Genomic DNA, 13,602 nt, shown 5'->3' with positions numbered 1-13,602 from the left:
AGCCAGAAACAAACCTTCATATTAGCTATGATTTACTTATCTGAGGTTCAAACCTCATTCCTGAATTACTGTTACTCATGTAATTTTAAAGCTCAACTTTAAGAAGGACAATACCTAAATTAGAAAGCCATGAGTACTTGTACAGAAAGCAGCACAGCACAAGTGAACATGCAATTTCCATTTGCAGAGGGTGGGAAGTTGTTCTTAAGCATTTTACAATGCACTCTAAGATGCAGGCTGTGAGTTCATAACCTCTACTAAAGCTCTGCTCAAGTTCAGATTGGTCGATTCATTGTTAGTACCAAGACTTACATTTGGTTACTTCCCCCCCGCCGCCCTTTTCTACACAGTTAAATTTACAGTAATTATTGAATATGAAAACTGTTGAAAATTATTTAATATTGAGTACAAAAAAAAATGGATTGTCTGGCCTTCAGCATGAAATATTTGGTTGGATTTCTAACCATCTTTAGTAAAATGTTATTTTTAATTCATACTAAGTATTAGTTGAAAAAGGAGTCTTCTATCAATTCCAAAATACTCAGCTGTTCTGAGTATTTCATCATCTCTACTAAAATATAGCTAACATAAATGAGTAGATGCTGAACCCCAGAAATATTAAGCTGAAGAAACTTTTACTGTTTGCTTCAACTAAGAATAAAATATTTGAATATAAACTGCAGGTTCAAATGTCAAGCAAGAGGGTTTTCAAGAGTTTCTGGGGCTTGGAGGTATACTATTTTGTGAACACCTAACAGAAGAAAACATTTTTAAGTTTATATGTATCCCAAAAAATACCAGAAGCATATTACATGAAGGCAGTAAAACTGGTTTTTTGTCATGCTTACTTGCTTAAGTTCATAACCCAATTTTGCAGAATCTGGACATGGCTGCTGACTCAAGCAGTTTCTGCATTTTAGTGCTTTAAAAGAAGTTTTGTTTGTCCGTGTGTTTGTGAAAGACACCCAAGAAACCTGTGACACCTAATTTTTTATTGAATATTCCTAACCATCAAAAAAATCACTCTCCAGAAGCTTATTTCTGTGCATGAAATCTGTAATTAACTACAGAACCAAAATAGTCTCTGATTGCAACCTGGTGGAAGAAGCCATACTGTGCTTTATTTTCAATGACAATGAAGGGAAATCACAGCCCATGCAATTTAACATGGTTAACTGAAACCCAGTGCAGAACAGGCGCTATCAAGAAAAATATGAAGCAGAAATACTTACTCTCTATTCCAATCCCCCAAAGCAAACACGTTCTCACACTGTCCAAATTGAAGTTCAAGTAAAATAAAAGCAGTGAATGCACAATGTCCCTGAAGACAGCAACTTTGCTGCCTGCCTTATCATCTCCACTTGATACCTTAAAAAATAACAATTAAAAAAAAAAAAGAGAGAAAGACCTATCCTTACACATACAAAACACCACTGTTGACAAAAGATCCCAAGTTATAAAATTAAACTGTATTCACAGACTTAGAAAGAAATGCTAACAGAAAAATTCACTTTTTTTTTTTTTTTAATTAACCTAACCATCAGATATCTCATCCAAATTCATCTCCAGGGTATTTGAATTTTAGAGAAAATATGTTTATGATGCACCTTTCTAAATGGTAAGTCTGAATTTTTTTTTTCCATTTGGTGACTATGCATATATGGCACGTCTTGTGTCCAAAAAGGTGTACCTGTGAAAATACATCCCCTGTACTCCCATGTATTTTATTGCATTTGTTATGTTCTGCCAACTCAATTTCTGAGAACAACTCCTTTGTCACATATGTCGAAACAAAGTAAAAGGCAAATAACTCTTCTAAATTGATTTTAGACTGCTTGAAAATATTACTATTTATGGCAGAATAACTAGTTTGGGAAAATCAAACCTTATTCTAACTGTAATAAATTTCACAAGTTATGCTTAGTTTCTAGATGTTGTTATATATATTTTAAGACTGGAATATAAATGAAAATTGAAAATTTATCTGAAGCAATCAAGGCCCACTGTAGGCTTTCTAAATACAGTATTGTGTGAGATATTTGTTCTAAGAAAAACTCCAAAATCTATATCACTAAAGTAGACTAAAAGCCTGACTTCAGTAGGCATGTGCTCTCTAAACAGCAACTCCTTCCTAGAAAGTTACCGACCTAACCTAAAATATTAAGTAAAGTTTGAAAAAGATATTGTCAATGGTTAAAAATTCTTTACATGTTTTTTCCCAGGTTTACTTTCCTGACTCTTTTTTTCCACAACTAGTGCCACAATAACTTAAAAGCAAGAGTTAATCGTATTTCTTTCTTCTCCTTTCCAATTTGATGCTTCATTTGCCATTTCTGATATTTATCTTAACAAAATTAATTACCATTTAATAGCAGTATTTTTCATGACAATAAAAAATCTCCAGTATCATACTTGAGGACATTCTTATAGACATTTTATCGCATTTTGAATACCACGAGGTTTATCACTGAGTAAACTGATGTATTACTCTTTCATGGTAAAATTTTGTGGTTCATGAGCAAAACAAAAGACTTATGTAAAAAAAATTATCAAAAAAAAAAATAATAGTAACAGTTCCAAGATAAAGGAACTTCTGAAGTTACTAGTTTGAAGTTACAAAGACCAAATATAACACATTGCTAGATAGTAAAAGTAAAGTAGCTGTATCCATCTATTGTTATGCCATTCCAACTGCAAATATTTACTAATGTAGAAATGTTGACAATCTTGAAGCTCAAACTTGAAGCTGACACTTTCTATCACCATGCTTGGAAAGGCACATAATTAATTCTACTTACACTTGCCGAGGCATCAACTGGATGTTGAGAAGGCACAAAACAAATACAAACTCTTATCCCCATACTAAAGAAAAGGCAATGGGAACGTGAGATACGACATGTTTATAACATTTAACATAGCAAGGAATTTGGTACTGCTTTAGGAAGAAAATCTCTGAAACAGTCCAACCCCTAACAGACACACAGGATTAACAGAAATAAAACTGATGGCTGACTTAGACACTGCACATGCGCTCACAGAACAGCACCTTTAAAGGTTCAAAACCAATACACCATTTATCTTAACCGATTCAAACATGGAAAACATGATACCACATAGCACTGCTGCTCTCCCTACGCCAGGGAACGCTCTTTTCTTAACCACAGTTTTGCTCACTCAGAAGTCAGCTTCATTTGTACATTTAAAAAACAGATTAACAACACGAGCATCAAATAATTAAGAAAACAACTACAATTTAGGAACAGAATATCAAGACATTTAAACTTTGCACATACCTATTGCTACATTTTAGAAACAGATGTGGAACCAATGTACTGTATATACTTTACATGTATGAACTTTACATTTAACACTCATGCAAAGCCTAATTACTTCTGCATCAAAACCTAATTCCTTATTGGGACACACCTGACAGAAACCAAATTCCTGAACATCTACCCAAATGAGATAACTGAGGTGTGATTTAAGGTGATTCCAGCAGCGAGGCGGTTTCACAGTGCCCAGGCCATAACCCAACCGCTCACTGCCCAAACCACACGGAGCGCAGCGACACATGGCAGCAAGACTCAAAATAACAGATACTCCCTACAGCAGGTGGAACAGAGTCCGTCCTTAAAAGCGAGCAAAACCCACTTTCCCTGCTCCCTTCAGGATTTTTTCACAGCTTTTTCTTCTAGCGAGGAAATTGCTAGAGTCACTGAAGATATTTAAATTACTCTGCAGTTGCATCTGGCTGTCAACTGACATGCAATTTCAAAACCCAGTTTTATAGTCTGTTTCTGCTTTACTAAATATAGATATGCATTGTTACCCACATTTATGTGAATGTTTAGACTGTATTTATTAAGAAAACATTGGTACTGTTTAATTTCACGTATTTGAACAAGCACAGAAACACAGCTTTACAACCCTCAGGTAAAGATGCTTTCTAACATCGTGGCATTACATTGATAACACACAGGTACCTCAAAGATAACAAGCAGCCAGTTTGGTCAGGAACCCTGTGAACTGCCTACTAAAAGTCAACAATCCATCTTACAAAAAAAAAAAAAAAAAAAAAAAAACACTTGTTAATGAGATTCCCGCCGTGTCGATGCCAATATTTACCCCCTCAAATCGAAGTTCTGCAGCTCTCCGAAGATGAAGTTCACACAAACTTCAGTCAGTCACAGAGGAAGGACAGCCACCCACACACACACACATATATCCCCCACCACCATCCATTTCTGCAGGCATCGCTGACACTCACCTCATGCACCACGCCAACACGAGGGGAGCCCGCACGAGGCGAGCCCCGCGGCCCGGCCCCGGTTTCAGCCCGGCGGAGGCTCAGCCCCGCGGCGGCCATAGCGGGAAGGCGCCGAGGGGCCGCCCCACACACAGCTCGCGCTGCCGGCGGCTGGGGCTCGGCTCCCCATCGCCACCGCGGGCTGCCCCCCTACGCCGCCACCACCACCTTCGGTTCTCCAGAGCCTCTCCTGCCTCACCTGAAGGGCATCCGCCACGCCCGCCACGAGCTGCCAGGGTTTCATCGCGGGCTGCGAGCCGCCTCTCCCTGCCGCGGCCGGAGCAGCCGCCGGGGCACCCCCGCAGCACGATCGGGAGCCCGGCGGCGGGCGGAGCGGCCGGCGCTGAAGGTCAGGCTGTCCCCGCCGAGCTGCTAGCCCCCAGCCCGCGGCAGCCGGGCGCCTGCCGCCCCCGAGCCCCCGCCCGGCAGCCGCCGTTACCTCAGAGCCCCGGCACGGCTGGAGGCAGAACGACAGCGCGCCCGGTTACTTGCGCCGTGCCTACATGATTCAAAATGTCTGTGGGACAGTATTTACGACTTTCGGTACGCGATTCTCTACGTGATGACCCAAGATGAGCCTTTTTCCCCCGCAGTGTCCCTGACAGACAGGGCTGACCAAGTCACGGTGCTTGCCTTCAGGTCAGGGCGCTGACACACGCTCGGCCGAACCCCATAGCCTAGGGGTAAGGGCAGAATGGATTGGATTCAGTAACCCTGGCATGGGAAGCTTCCCTAAACGTATTAACTATTTGACAAGTATTCAAATACTAACCCTGGTGCTAAAGTTTGAGGGGCTTCACTATTTTGATCGATACTATTTAACCATTTTGATTAAATAATGATAACTTTCTAGAGAAAATCTGAATTTGTTTATAAATAATAATGTTGCAGACTAAAATATTTTTAAGAAAAAGGCTGGGACTGAAGCAAAACCCAAACACCTTCCTCAAAACATGGTAGCAATTAACCCATTAGTGGAGCAGACAGAAAAAGTCTGTTTATCTCGGACATTAAAAACTGGCATCTTTTGCTAGGCAAGACATTGCTTATATGGCAGCAAATAATTTGGTGTTTTGTTTTTGTTTTTCAGAGTACAGCTATTTATGCAAATGGGATTACAAAGTGTAAACACGTAACCACACATACAAAACTGAAAAATTGTTGGGTTACTGCTCAGAGAACTTCTCTATTTCTATAAAATTTATTTTCATACCACACATTTCCTTATTTTTCAGGATTATTATAAGTTCAGTAAAACATCTTTCAATATTTATCACTGTTTTGCAATCAAAAAGATGACTAAAAATGATCTCTGATAACATAATTCCTATTAATCACTCCCTTTTTGCAGATACAAATCAAAGAATTTGCACCCGTTTTTGACAAAATAAGAGAAAGTTTAATTTGGTTTGAAAAAATTGAAAATGTGCAAAATAATTAGATTCAGATTCTGATTTCATAAGTCTTTCCTCGTCTTGTAGAAGTTTTATTTTGGATATGCTCACCTTATTACCTTAAGAGAAAAGAGAACTAGATGGTTTATGTGACAAATAAGGCATGTCTTTATTTTAAAATACTTTACAATACAGCTGTGTACAATTTAAAAAAAGCAGAACATTGCAAGGGCTGGCCTGAGTACTGGGCTAATAGCCAAAACAAATCTCAGAGCTCACATTGGCTTACTGTGTGGCCTTGACCAAATTATTAATCTCCTCAGTTTTCCCACTTGTAAAATTAGAATAATAATACTTACAGTGCCTATCTCCTACCTCTTACTTCTCAGGAGGGCTCTGAGGATTAATGACCCTACAGTGCTTTGAAAATGAATAAACACTAACCGCTAGGCCAGAGTTAATATATTTCAGAGTGTTAAAACACTGAAATACTGGAAATTCCGATGAAACCGCCTTGTGTATCTAAACATGGATGCCCTAAAACCCGTGGATTATGAAAACAAGATCTCTTATCACTTGCCACCAACAGAATACTGTGGGTTGGCTTATAGTTCTATTATTTACATCTGATTTTTATCTCTTCCCATTCTTACTATTAAGCCCAGAATTACATTAAAAGCAGCACCAAGAGCAATTGCCTCTACTGTCTTTTAGGGTCACAAAAATGCCCTGTCCAGGGCAAGGTCACTCAGAGCCACAGCAGGCAAGAAGCACCACCAGTAACTCTGGCCTGTTGCTTCCAGCATTTGCAGCACATATGGTCATTTAATGAGAGGACCAACACTTCTGGCAGATGTGACATGTTCTCAGTGCTATTCTTTAGAGACTGCAATTCTTTATTCAAGTAATGAAAAAGTTTAAACTAATTAATTATCTCATTAACAATAAATATGGGGGGAGCACTGGCTAACAACGTACTGCTGCAGAACAAGATGCATTCTGTCACAAAGTTGTGATGATGAGCAGATGATTAAGCAAAAATAATACTCCAAATACCTACATCCAAGTTAAAAAAAAAAAAAAAAAAAGAATAGTAACATCCCATTTCAATCTATAGAGTTAATCTGATAACAAATTAAATATATTTATACATCCATTTTCACCACTCTCCCTAAACAGTGGACAGTTTTGGTCTTCTGACTTTTTCTTCCACCCCGCACAGGAACAAGAGAGAAAATTCTTTAAATGCTCTATTGGTCAAATGATTCCACTGCTTCTCCTTGAACCATCACTACAGCAGTTCCCTCTGCAAAACCTTATCTGAGATGCCATCCTCTTGTTTGACAATATGGATACTTCAGGAGCTTTGTGCAGGGCAACATCATTGGGGCACCAGTGTCTACGGAGCAGCACCAAGACCAAGACCACTGTGAAGTGCTCTGGGGACAGGCAAAACTCACATTAGAAATTGCATCAGGGAATAACAGGCTCTAACCATGGCTCAGACACTAGACATCCCTGTTATGACTTTCTTACTTGCATGCAAGCAAGAACGAGGGAGGTCTCTCTCTAAGCTTTGGTGCTTCTGCTATACTTGTGGGGACAAACATTAATTAACTATTGTATTACTGTGATAGTAGCAAGCATTGAAATTTCTGTAATCCCTCATTTGTTTCTTTTGCACTTGAGATTTTCAACAGTTTATTGAATACTACAAAATAAATGTCATTACATTATGTCTCATGTTACATCAAAAATTCTAAATAAAAACTAGGTGTTTACTATCTAAACCCTTGCATTCTTTTCTCATATTTTTTTCCTGAAATTTCTACTTTACAAAGATAATTAATTCACAGAGAAATAAACAAAAGTAAATAATTGCCCTACTAAACATAAGCTTCTTCTAGTGAACAGTGTGGCTTGTTTGATTTTTTTAAACTGATCCAAACATATTTGAGTCACACTAGAAGGCTTCTAGGTGAAAAGCTTCAGTGTGCAATTTGTTTATTCTCCATTTCTTGAACTAAGTTCCTGTGGTATTGGAACTATTGAAAAGTAATGTAACCGTTGAAGGAGAATGAAGATTGGTAAAATTCAGAAGTAGTATCTTGAGTATAAGGCAATCCTGCACCTGTACAGTTTCATAGATATTTTTCATATTGGATAGTGAAATGTGGTTTAATCTGTACTGCATTTATGCATCAAACACATGGGGGCTCTCCCTGCCTGACAGATTACTGCTGAAATGATTTCTTTCTACATTCCATCTAATGATCCAGTTGTATTACAAAAGGTTAGCCTAATGAAGCATATTCAGATGGAAAAGTATCATGCAATTTATGACAAACATGCTGCAGTTTTATTTTTAAATGTTGACAGTGTGCGAGTGTGAGGGAGATGACCAACAAGAAACAACATCAATCATATGTCACAACCCTAACAATGCAAGCACAGCTCAAGGAAAACTAAATCTGAGGATTCATGCTAGACTGTTGCTAAACATAATCTTTTGGGGACAATATATCAATGGTAAGGATTTTTAAAACTGAAGTATCAAAAAAATACAACTGTAAAACACAAGGTTTTGCTCTACTATGCAGAACTTAAAATGTTCTGCAGAGGTCTGATCCTGCAAGCATTCATACTATTGATAACTTTGTATTCAGATTAACTGTAAGAGAACACAAAAATAAGTGGTTATATACCATACCTACAAAACAGACATTAAAAAGAATCAGCAAGATAAAGTACTAGGTGTTTTCATGAATTATCTCTGTATATTCAAAATTAAAGTATTTTTTCTGTGGCCCCATGCTCACAAGTTATATCTATAAATAATTTGTAAATGTGATTATATCCATCTGAAATGCTACAGTTTGTGTTATTAGTAGTTGTTTTTACATTGTTTTTCAGGGAAGTATATTGAAATTGATGTTGCTAATGTGACTTGAATGTTCTAGTATTGTTTTGGCTATACATACAATTGTGTTAGTTCACAAACAAAGTTACCTGTAAGCAACCGTTGGTATACACTTTGAAGTTTATATACTTTCACTTTGATTGTAATTGCAAAATTTTGCAAAGTATTATGTGAAAAATTTTGCTATCCTTATACAAAAAAAAGAGACTATGTTCAGAAACAAGTGTAAGAAATCAAGTACCACCAGTAAAAACAGTAAGTGAAACATTACTTGTATGCAATTATGATACAACTAGAATAGTAGTGATACAACAGATATATACTTCAAACCTCACTGAAAAAAGTTTGTTGCATAAACACTACAAGTTATCATAAAAATAACAATTTATCCCTGTATTATTCATCCCTGAATAATATTAGAGGATTATATCCTCTCCAAACACACAGAATGCATACTCCACAGGATAATGATTACTGCACAGCAACTGATGCTTACCAGGATATATTCAAAAAATAATTACTTATCCGAAGTCCTAAAATGAAGGAAAGTTCTTGCGGATATATCAGATCCAGGATAAAATATATCTTTTTTTTTTTCAAGCCTAAAGAAAGCACAAAAATCTAGATCGCAAAAGCAGTCACTTTAAAGCTATCACTATTTTTTTATTTTTATTTCTTCAGATTGTCACAATGTTTAATGTAACACATATGATAATGTATCTACAAATATGAAGAAGAAACGGTCTCAGAAAAGTCTTGAGGCAAAATAATGCCTTATGTGCTTATACATATTCACAACTTTGTTGAAATGCTTAACTATTCATTAAAAAATTACATTACAAAGGCAAATAATATTTCATCATGAACCAGGATTACTAGTAAAAGGCTGACTTTCAACACTTCACTATACATTCCCTTCAAAAGGAATCTGGATCCACTTAGATGTTGTTCACCAGCAAATTACAATTCTTTGTGCAGTGACATTTAGAAAACACAACATTTTTCTGCATTGGGAATTCAAAATGTCTTCTAGTTCTATTTTTTGCTGTTGTTTGGTTTTTTTACTTCACGAAGTGTTAAATGATACTGCAAATCATTTCCCCAGTAAAACCGCAACAAGGTTGATTTCTCTAAAGGGCCACAGGCCCAGGAAATACAGATGGGATTGTGCTCATCAAAAAGAGTGCAAGAGGAAGTGCAAACACACAAAGGAAAACATTTGAAAACCCTGGAAGTGCAATTGCTTGCCACTGTAGACAATTTGGTGCAAGAAACACTCTCTTAATGACAAACTACACCTCGCCCCACAGAAGAGGATCTCTGAATGCCGCTCACCCCATCAAATATTGACATTTTCCAGACCCACATCTCGGAGTCACCGCAGGGCAGTCAAGGCCTCTGCCTGTTGTACCTGGAATAACACACAGGCAGAGGGACCTGAATTCAGACCTTTAGCTCTGCATTGACTTTCGCACAAAACTATGGTGAGCATGGGCCTACATGAGACAGGTATGAGGCTGTGTTGCCTGTACTTACAGGCCATTACCTGAGGGGGTGAGGAGGAAAAAAAAAAAAAAAAAAAAAAAAAAAACTTAAGTTACTTAGAGTTTTCTAGGAAATTTCTTGCAAAAGAAAGAGGGCAAAAAAAATAACTTTCTCCTCTGCAAATCTGTGGGGCATATGGTGATACAATTCTGTTAAGAAAGTGTGTAAATGCATATCTCATTCTTAGCTAATGGCAAAATAAACAGTTGTACTTATTTTTACTCAACCTACTTACATTTACAGTTGCTCTCCAGATTGCAAAATGTCCCAGTGATATTTTTGTCACAAACATTATATGCGTGCATATACCCACTTCTTACTAAAATACATATGAAGAGTTGGGTACCTTTACAAATACCAGCTGTAAAGGAATGTGAGGATTGCTCCTCGCCAGACTTTAAACAAACTGCCCTCATTTAACGTAACACCATCACACCAATGCCACAGCCTGGTGGGTGCAGTCGGGTATGAGGGTGGCACCTCCAGCCCATTACCGTGGGTCTGCTCTGCTTTCCAGCCTTGCTGGCACTCGGACTGTCACAGCCTGGGGATGCAAGCAACCACTTGCTTCTGCTCATCTGTGCCACAACACAGTTGACTAATTAATTTTTTAAAGTATTCAAGATGTGACACTTCATATACAGGATTGAATACAGATTAGCATTACAATCATCACAAAGCTTTTGTAGGCTCAAATTTGTCTTCTTCCAGCAAAGTTTCCTTTAATATGTAAATGAATGATGCCACTACGTATCTTGAAATAAACAGGCTCATTATGGTTATGACTTGTCATATATGCAGGCATTCAGAATTATATTCACAGCATACAGTAAGCTGGCAGATAAAGACAGGCTAAACAAAAGATATGAAACTCCCAGTCTGCTATCATATTTAGATGTCTTCATATCAGAGCCATGAAAACATTTCTCCCCCCATATTTGTACACTGATGATACCTTCAATGGCTTTCCTAGCCCAGTTCTAAAGACGGAATGCCTTTGCAAGACCAAGTGAAAAGAGAGCAAAGGGAACATGAAATCACCTCACAAATTCAAAACCCATAAGGGCTGGGAGACAGGCTAGAGGAGGCTGCCCACGCAACAAAAAGGTCACAGGGAGACAGGCAAGTTAGCTCTGTTTTAATACATAAAACCTTGAACAGAATTCTTCGGTAAACAGGAACATACTAATTAACTGTTTTTTTAGGGCTTTTGAGGAATTATTTTTTACTTTGTATACTTTGCAATTTTTGAGAGCAAATAAATCGATGTGTCTGGAGTCAATTTGTGTGTCACAGGCTGCAGCTCACGCAAAGCAAAAGGACCAGTACATGCCATGGCAAAAAGAGTTGCTCACAGTAGCTGTTGGTAAAGAAGCAGATTTCTAATAGGAGACGCAGTGCCAGGGCAGTTAGCTTACAAGGCCCTGCACTGAGATGCAAAAAACACCTCAGTCCTGGAGATGGTCCTTTAGAGGGATTTAAGGGGACCAATGTAAATTTTGTCAGATTTAAGGGAACCAACATAAAATCTGTCATCCATCAGGGAACACATATAGGGTATCTGAAATTAACATCTAGATATGTTTCCAAGAATAATTAGGGTAAAACACATTAAAAATAATTTTCATACATTTTTCTGACAAACTGTTGTGGACTTCTGTTGTTAATTTTAGCAGTTTCAGTTGGATTTGTTACAGCTGGAAACATAAGGGGGAAGTCTGCAGTAATCAGGATGTGACAGTCATTAATACTTCCACAAAATACCCACTGGATTTGCATAAAGTCTGCAGATTCAACGGTGAATCTTTAATGTGAGAATTTCCCTTGGTTTTACTCCAGATTCAGCTCCATTTGTCCTCCCTCTCTCCTCCAGTGATAATCGCTGTAAACAGTTCATAACAAAGCATAATTAAATGTACTGAATAACTAAAATATACACAGAATTACTCAAAAGCTTATACAATGACATATTTTTTTGCAAATTGCAAATGTTTTCAGAGAAATTATCTTGTAAGGGAGATAATTCTAACTGAATACAATGACACTCCAAGTCATCTAATAAATCTGGAGATTTCCAGACAAGTTTTTTATGACTTGTGTATAAGTAACATCCATGGCACAGCTCACACACAGCGTGACCTTCACAGGTAAAATGCCATGAAAAGCTTCTAGAAATGGCTACGCCCCTAAGATGGTGAAATATTTCTGGTTCTGACAAACACAAAACTCTAAAATAAATCATGGCCCCCATTAAGGGAGATATTTCTTGCTATTGTTGATATAAAATTTGACAAGAAATTTTTAAGTGTGGGCTATTTAAGTCTTATCTTAGGGGAAGTACTAGTTCTCAAGAGTCAGATATTTACTACTTATATGTATCTAGTGAATATCTATACTAAATATATCTATATCTAGATATTAGAAGTAGATATTTATAATTTTAGTAAATATTTCTTATTTTTAGCTGAACTATATAGTACTGTATAGTTTGATGACTACATTGACTGCATCATGCAGCTCTGTATGTACACGCATTTAGACCAAGGCAACATAATGCCATTACAGCAGACAATAAGTTATATAAAGGAAAGTTCAAATGAAAAAATGTTTTTCTCTTTTGCATTGTAAAAAAAGGCTTCCCAATTTTTTTTAATTCCCACTGAAGCTCAAGATTGTGCTGATAACAGTGCTCTTTGGTTAGTTTTGATTTTAAAATAAAATTCTTCTACAAGAATGAATGATGCTTTGCTCAATATTAATAGAATACATTTAATTTTAAGTAAATTTAGTATGAGATTCAGAATGCATTTTTAAAGCAAAATTAAATTCATTTCCTGTTATAAATTCTTATAAATATACATAAATGATTTAATTTCTAGTATGCTATGCTCAAAACTTAACATTTGTGCATAGTATAAGCTTTGAAAATATTTGAAAACCATATATGTAACTGAACACCTGTACCAGACAATATATTATTTCACTGGCTTGCATTTTGATCAAGTTTATTGACTGAAAGTCTTACTTCATTGCTCCTACTCAACAGATTATTCTCTCTCTCTCTCCGATAACCCATCAGCACTTGAGAGAATTTTCTGAAGGAAAACACAACCTGAATAAGTAAGAGCCAGAATGCTTTGCTGCATTTTTACTTCTAAAAGGGCCTCACTGCACTCACAGCAGACTCCGCTAATTCAAATGGCACAATAACAGCTCTTCTGAACACCATTTTTAAACAAAGGTGTTATATTTTGTTCATTAGAGACAATGAAAATATGTTCAAATATTTCACTTCTCATTCATTTCTCTCAATAGCATGAACCTCAGATAAAAATATATGGATACTACTTTGTCCCTTGGAAGAAAAAAACAAAGCATACATCGACAGGCCTTTTTCTGCCTTGCAGGCTGCCAAGTGGCTTAAAAATGAAATTAAA

At 37.1% G+C, this 13,602-nt stretch overlaps 1 protein-coding gene across 17 annotated transcripts in view; it reads right to left on the bottom strand.

The window, feature by feature from the left end:
- RBFOX1 (RNA binding fox-1 homolog 1) overlaps positions 1–13,602 on the bottom strand; it is an 861,472-nt gene that overhangs the window by 668,378 nt on the left and 179,492 nt on the right. For 11 of the 17 annotated variants that reach the window (XM_040574365.1, XM_040574359.1, XM_040574358.1 and 8 more), the window contains exon 1: positions 4,268–4,381. The exons of 4 other annotated variants lie outside the window; for them this stretch is intronic. In XM_040574365.1, the coding sequence (XP_040430299.1) occupies positions 4,268–4,366 (99 nt within the window). In that variant the 5' untranslated portion in view covers positions 4,367–4,381. Of the gene's footprint in view, positions 1–4,267; positions 4,382–4,505; positions 4,665–13,602 lie in introns of those variants that run through there. 2 more of the 17 variants (XM_040574364.1, XM_040574371.1) reach the window with 1 other exon arrangement.

The sequence above is a fragment of the Cygnus olor genome, chromosome 15 (genome assembly GCF_009769625.2).
Source record: "Cygnus olor isolate bCygOlo1 chromosome 15, bCygOlo1.pri.v2, whole genome shotgun sequence".
Taxonomy (NCBI): Eukaryota; Metazoa; Chordata; class Aves; order Anseriformes; family Anatidae; genus Cygnus; species Cygnus olor.
Note: the sequence above shows the minus strand (reverse complement) of the source record. Positions and strands in the feature narration are given on the sequence as shown.